Source organism: Stegastes partitus, unplaced genomic scaffold, assembly GCF_000690725.1.
Source record: "Stegastes partitus isolate 25-593 unplaced genomic scaffold, Stegastes_partitus-1.0.2 Scaffold586, whole genome shotgun sequence".
NCBI lineage: Eukaryota > Metazoa > Chordata > Actinopteri > Pomacentridae > Stegastes > Stegastes partitus.
Window position 1 is genome coordinate 100969 of NW_007578317.1, and position 6862 is coordinate 107830.

General features: G+C 40.6%; 1 protein-coding gene across 1 annotated transcript in view; it reads left to right on the top strand.

Annotated features, from left to right (window-relative positions):
• The first annotated feature begins 3489 nt into the window (after window positions 1–3489).
• Window positions 3490–6862, top strand: part of LOC103362599 (taste receptor type 1 member 1-like) — a 3905-nt gene continuing 532 nt past the window's right edge. Inside the window, exons 1-6 of the mRNA XM_008288998.1 lie at window positions 3490–3671; window positions 3968–4283; window positions 4437–5162; window positions 5594–5800; window positions 6013–6133; window positions 6469–6854. Coding sequence (XP_008287220.1) covers window positions 3490–3671; window positions 3968–4283; window positions 4437–5162; window positions 5594–5800; window positions 6013–6133; window positions 6469–6854 — 1938 coding nt within the window. The remainder of the gene's footprint in view (window positions 3672–3967; window positions 4284–4436; window positions 5163–5593; window positions 5801–6012; window positions 6134–6468; window positions 6855–6862) is intronic.

The following is a 6862-nucleotide window of genomic DNA, read 5'->3' on the forward strand; positions in this document are numbered from 1 at the left end:
CTTTTACAAGATTGAATTTCCCTTCTGGGATAAATAAAGTATTTTTCATTCATTTCATTTCATTCATCACAGCCCTGACCTGGATTAGTGGTAGAAAATAGACAAAAGGACCACCAAATCTACAATTAATCATGTTTGAATACAATGTCACAGTAACAGCCCCACTGTTGATTATCAGGTAAATAATCTCTCAGGATAAAAGTGCAAACATATTACAGCAAACACCACTTAGCACTAAACACAACTAGAAGGTGCTTTACTTGAAGCTCTTTAAACTATGGTTTTTGTGTTGCTGTGGTGTCTTAGTGAGGATATTTGCCCCAATGCTGAGTCATAGTTAAAGCTCATGTATGATTCCCCTCTGTTATTGTGTCCACTCTCCCTTCCTGCCAAGTGAAGCGAGGACTTCCGCCCTTCCACAAGGTGGTTACCTGAATTCAAATTTAGCCGACAGTCCAGGACATTCATCACTTTCCTCTGCTGTGTGATTGCAAATTTTTCTTTTTCAAATGACCTGTGTGGCTCAATGTTAAATTGTCCAGAAATGATTTAATAGTTGGTCTGTCAGCTTAACCAGTGACACAAGGTTGAACTCATTTGTGTATGTTTGTTTGTGACTATGTCTGGTTTGATCTCATACATACTGGCTCAACAAACCTATTGAGATCATACTTTAGGTATATATTTCTTCTAGAGGGCCTTTCAGGTTTTAAGCATTGACTGAAACCGCAAGAGTTGATGATTAACAACTTTGTGGTGTTTTAGTCGTTATTTAAAAAGTAACAACAAACGAACACTTTGCTGAGCACTATGCATGAAATGACAATTGTTTGATGATGGAAGGAATATGATTTATTAACTATAATGGTTGTTAGAGTTGGTGACAATTTAAAAACAAATACAGTTGCAGAGGAAAATTTGTTGGATTTTCCAAGTTGGTGCCGTGGGGAAACCACTGTGGCCAACTTCGGTTCGCAATTAAAAACAATTTGGAGGTTGGACTGCTGATAAGGGGCCGTGTGAGTGCAGAAACAAGATAACATTTAAAGTCTTTGCAGGAGAGGATTTTTCAAACTAGACAATAATTGCAAACACACTATAAGAAAATGAGTTCTTAATCCTCTGGATCCTAAAACTCAACAGCTGTGTAGGAGTTCTCCTGAAAATGAGAGAGTTGCCTCTCTGCAAATGTGTGTGTGCAGAGGGGGAAACTGATTGCTGTTTGTGTTTGTGCACTCAACAGCAGCTCAGAGCACTCGGCCTTCCTGTAAGTAGTGTCCTGGAAGGCTTACCGCCTGGGCACTGGGGGACTTCAGTGTTTATGTGGGAAACGATGGAGAAAGGTTGAGGGGGAGGATTGGGAGGAACGGCCTGCCTGATATGAACCCAAGTGGTGTTCTGTTATCAGACTTCTGTGTTAGTCACAGATTGGCCATAAGTATAAGGTGGCTCATAAGCGTACTTGGTACCAGAACACTTTAGGACAAAAGTCGATGATTGACTTTGTAGTCTGTCATCAGACCTGTGGCCATTTGTTTCGGACACTCAGGTGAAAAGAGGAGCAGAGCTGTCAACTGATCACCACCTGGTGGTGAGTTGGATCCAGTGGCAGGGAAGGCTGTCAGATAGACCTGCTAAACCCTGATGGGAAGTGAAGGTGAACTGGGAACATCTGGCGGAGGCACTTGTCTTTGGGGTCTTCAATTTCCACCTTGGGAGGAGTTTNAGCAGAAAAAATGGGTCAGTGAGTGGGTCTAAGAGACAAAAAGAAATGGCGAGGGTTAAATGACTAGATCAGAACATCTCCAAAATGACAGGTCTTGTGGAGTGTTGGCCAGTATGTAAGTCTTGACACGCCCAAGAAATCTTATGTCCTGGCATCTATGTGGAGATTACTTTGACACGTACCACCTACCCAAACATTGTTGCAGACCATGTACACTCCTTCACGGCAGCTGTATTGTTAAGCGGTCTCTTTCAGCAGTATAATGCACCCTGTCACACTGCAAAAATACTCAATTCAGAAATAATCCCTGCTGATCATTCTGACACAAATGGGCCTGTTCGCTTTTATATAAAGTGCTGACATAGTTCCATTAAATGGTGTGATAATATGCATATTGAACCCAATAGAAGGTGGAGGAGGTCCCTACTGGCACATATGTATGGGAAAAGTCAGCAATCCTATGACAGATAACATTCCAAACGGTAGACAAAAAAAATAGTCTGGAATGGTATGAGGAACATGACAAAGACTTCAGTATGTTAACTTGGCCTCCAAATTTCCCAGATCTCAGTTGAATCTGTGGAACGTGCTGGAAGAACAAGTCCAATTGCATCCCGCAACACACAGGGCTTACAAAGACTAAAGGACCTGCTGTTGACATCTTGATGCCACAGGATGCTTTCAGAGAACTTGGGGAGTCCAAGCCTCAAAGGGTCAGAGCTCTTTTGGTGGAACTAAGGGTTACCTTCACAATATTAGGAAAGTGGTTTAAAAGTTGCAGCTGCTGGTCAGGGTTTGCAAATACCTCATCCATCAAAAAGGTTGTGGACAAACTGCTCTACCAATAGACTGACCAACCGACCTCTGTTGTCATCCCAATAGACTAACACACTTAACATGAATAAAAGACCAAAAAGACATGACTATTCAGATTTTTTAAACTATGCTATGCTATGAGATTGCTCCATTGGCCTGTCTGCCACTTTGGTCTAGTATGAAATACTTCATTATTGCTTAATTTTGTTTAAATTTAATTCTTCCAGTATGTAGGTTTATGACTAAATACTTGCAAATATACAATCCAGTTGTTCTTCCACTGTGTTTGGTGGTAATTTGAAAATATTAGAGACTGTCAACATAGTAAATATGTTTCACATCATCATGCCAACATTGCCATTGAGAGGATTTTGGCAAGCTGACGTTAGCATTTAACTCAAAGCACTATAATTCCAAAGTAAAACCTAAAAAGATGTAATAATATACTAGCCAAAACTGACTAAAGAACTTATTTTTTTCTGGAACCAATGTTAGTCCTTTAAATCTTGGACTGGGATGAAGGAAAGTTTGCCAAAGTATGTCATTTACTGTAGCGAAAGAAAGCTGTCGCCAACATGTTTACACATGAATACATTTTTCTGTGCTTGTCTTGTCAGTAAATTTGTCACAAGGTGAATTTAAAAATTCTACATTTTCATTTTGGCAAAAGGAAGAAACCTCCACAATGACCTAATGTGCTCATGGCTGAGGCCTTAAACTGCTTACTCACGATGATTGTTAAACCACATGGAGGCAGTACAGCAGCTGTTTAGACGCTTTTGCATTCTGATTTGTGAATTCTCCTCCAACCATTTCAAAATGTGTCCTTAATCCCCCGTGAATGAAAATGATGAGGTTTAACCATCACCAGTGTCTCACACTTTTGTAAAAGCAGCAGCAAATGCCTTTTAGTGTTCACATCAGATTGGTAAACGCTAATTAGAAACATGAAACATGTTCTTTCTACTCTGTGTCTGCTGGGATCTCTTTTACATGCCTCAACTCGATGCACTGCCCCGGCCTCAGAGTTTCATCTTCAAGGAGATTATTTGATTGGTGGACTTTTTGATATCCACCATGCCAGTAGCCCTCCTCATCACACCAGACCAGAAGCCATCGACTGCTCCAGGTGAGTTTTCTAACAAATCTTAGTGGGTGCCTTCTCAAGAGGAAACTGACCCAAACTCAAACCAGTAAATTGCAATATACCAAATTGCTGTATGTGATGCTAAGTCCTATTGTTTAGAAACATCTATGTCCATATAGGAGTTTCAGGAATGACAGTGTAATTTGAGTTTTCACAAACAGTAATAAGCCAAAATCTCTGCAAACAGGATGTCCTGAAGCCACACTCAAACACATTTGAATAAATCACACTAAGAGTAATTAAACGTCATTTCCCTGCTGTCCTTTCTCGATCTGCAGTCAACCCATTCTCCTCCCAAATTATCGGAGGTTCCAGCTGATGAGATTCGCCGTAGAGCAAATCAATAACTCCACCAACCTACTGCCCGATGTGTCTCTCGGCTATGAGATGTTTGACCAATGCTCAGATATACAGAACTTCCCAGGCATTTTAAAGCTCGCCTCAGCCAGTGGGTTTGTTCATCCTTGGGGTGAACCACACCAACAACAAGCACAAAAGTCCAACGAGTCCACGGTGATAGCAGTGATTGGTACGTTTACAAGCAGACGTTCTCTGACTGCAGCCCCACTCTTCATGGTCAATCTCATTCCAATGGTAAATTTGCTAACATTATGTTTTAACAAACTGTTTATCAGTATTTGTTATAACAAATGTAATTTTTTTTATTTTAAAATGGTTTTCAAAATTTTACATTTGATAATTTATTGTCACTAAAAACTGTGAACTTCTTTATTGCCCCATTACCAGGTCAGTTATGGAGCCTCTAGTTCTGCATTTTCAGCAAAAATGAAATACCCCTCTTTCCTGCGGACAGTGCACCCCAATAAAGACATCATAGAAGTGATTGTTAACATGGTGCTATACTTCAACTGGCGCTGGGTTGCTTTCCTTAACAGTGACAATGATTATGGAATTGATGGACTGGCAATGTTTCTAAAAAGGATCGAGGATACTAATATCTGCCTGGCATACCACAAAGATTTAAATGACAACACAAATTACTCCCTAATGTTCAAACAGATAGAAGCACAGGATGTACACGTCATTATTGTTTTTTCTTCACAACTGCCCGCTGAATCTCTCATTGAAGCAGCAATACAACTGAATATCACAAACAAAGTGTGGATAGCAGATGAAGGATGGTCTTTAAACAAAAAGCTTGCAAAGCTGGAAGGAATCAAAAACATTGGAACTATCCTTGGGATGTGTCAGTCAGCGGAATCAATACCTGGTTTCACTGATTTTATTTATTCTACCAAAAGCCAGCTTCTCTGTGGAGATGAAGGAAGGCAGGAGTTCTGCAATCAGAATTGCAACTGCAGTAGCCTGAGTGCTGAGGATATTCTTACTGTGGATCCGTCGTTCTCTTTTCCTGTTTATGCTGCCACATATGCCATCGCTCATGCCTTGCACAATGCCTTACAATGCGGAGGCGGCAGATGTAATAAAAATATTACAGTGTACCCACATAAGGTAAGTATACAAGGCGCTTTAGCATTTAAATCGTGCGTATTTGTGTTTCTGATTTCTTTGACCAAAAGACAAGAACTTTTAAAGATAGAGATGTGTATCAGGTTTTGTCAGAGTTAGACCACATACAGTTTACATTTCATCTGATTTACACCCACTGTCCAGTTTTTTAAATTCAGCACCTGGAAATGAAAAAAAGGTGTGTCTTAGCTACTCTGATTACATTTCAAACATTGCCACAGCATCCCAAATCTGAGCCAAAACAGTCCAAGTCTACACTCTGACAAACCACATCCAAAATCCTCTACAGGGGTTAAATCACACTGCAGTTCCTCTCCTCTACAGTCATGTCTTAAAAAAAACAATTTAACTACCATCTTCAATGTGCACTGGATAAAGATAATGGTCATCTGAACTTTGTGTATCCACATCAGGTTCTAGAAGAGCTGAAGAAATCAAATTTCACACTTTTAAATCAGCACATTCAGTTCGATGAGAACGGTGACCCCAAGTTCGGAGGCTATGATGTAGTTTTCTGGAATGACAGCGGTGATGCGCAGAAGATCGGCTTTCATCAGTTTTACCCATCGGTTCATTTCTCCATCGACAGCACCAAAATCAAGTGGTACACAAATGGAGAAGTAAGTATGTTCCAATAATGTGTGCTAAATTATGATAGAACTCAGTGCACAGTTCCTTCATTTCTGGTGGGTTTGCTCTGGTTGAGCTGTAAGAAACTAATCTTTAATATGTAGCTACCTTATACAACTCCCTTTTTTTTTTTTGCCTCTGCCCGTCACAGTATTTGTTTTGCTTCACTTACATTGTATTTGTTGCTAAATGCCTTGTACAGGTGCCTACTTCAGTGTGTTCCCAGGAATGTCATGCAGGATATGCAAAAAAGCAACTTCAAGGCGAAAAATGTTGCTTCACTTGTCGAATCTGTCCAAATGGAACTTACATCAACCGCACAGGTAAACTATTGCACAGGAAGAAACGTGCTGGACAGACAAACTGACACATCTTCTATTTCCACGTTGGCCAGTGAACATGCAGAGCAGTTCAGAGCTTATTGAGTAAACAGCGACCAGGGAATTGATCTGTTGTTTGATATAAAATATTGTATTCAACTGCATCCTAGTGCCGTCTTGCCAAAATTGCCTCTAAGATAGTCACTCCTGTACCAAATTATAAGTCTCAGTTAACAAACACCATATAGTAATAGCACAAACAATTTAAACGGAATATCATTTGTCAAAATGTAACCTTTTTTTTTTTTCTTACTGTCTGTCTGTCTCATGTAAAACAGAGGATCCCTACGACTGCATCGACTGCAAGGACACAGAATGGTCTGCAGAGGGAAGTACATCCTGCAATCTGCGACTGGTGGAGTTCATACCGTTTACAGACAGCGGGGCCATACTGATCATGCTCGGTGCCGGGGCCTTGGTGGGCCTCACGTTAGTTGTGTCTGTTCTCTTTGCCATCAACTACAACACACCTGTTGTCAGATCTGCTGGAGGACCGATGTGCTTCCTGATCTTAGGCTGCCTCAGTCTGTGCAGCATCAGTGTTTTCTTTTACTTTGGGAAGCCGTCAGTTCCTTCTTGTGTCTTAAGGTTCTTACCGTGTCTTTTGTTCTACACTGTTTGTCTGGCGTGTTTTGTTGTGCGCTCTTTTCAGATTGTTTGCATTTTCAAAAT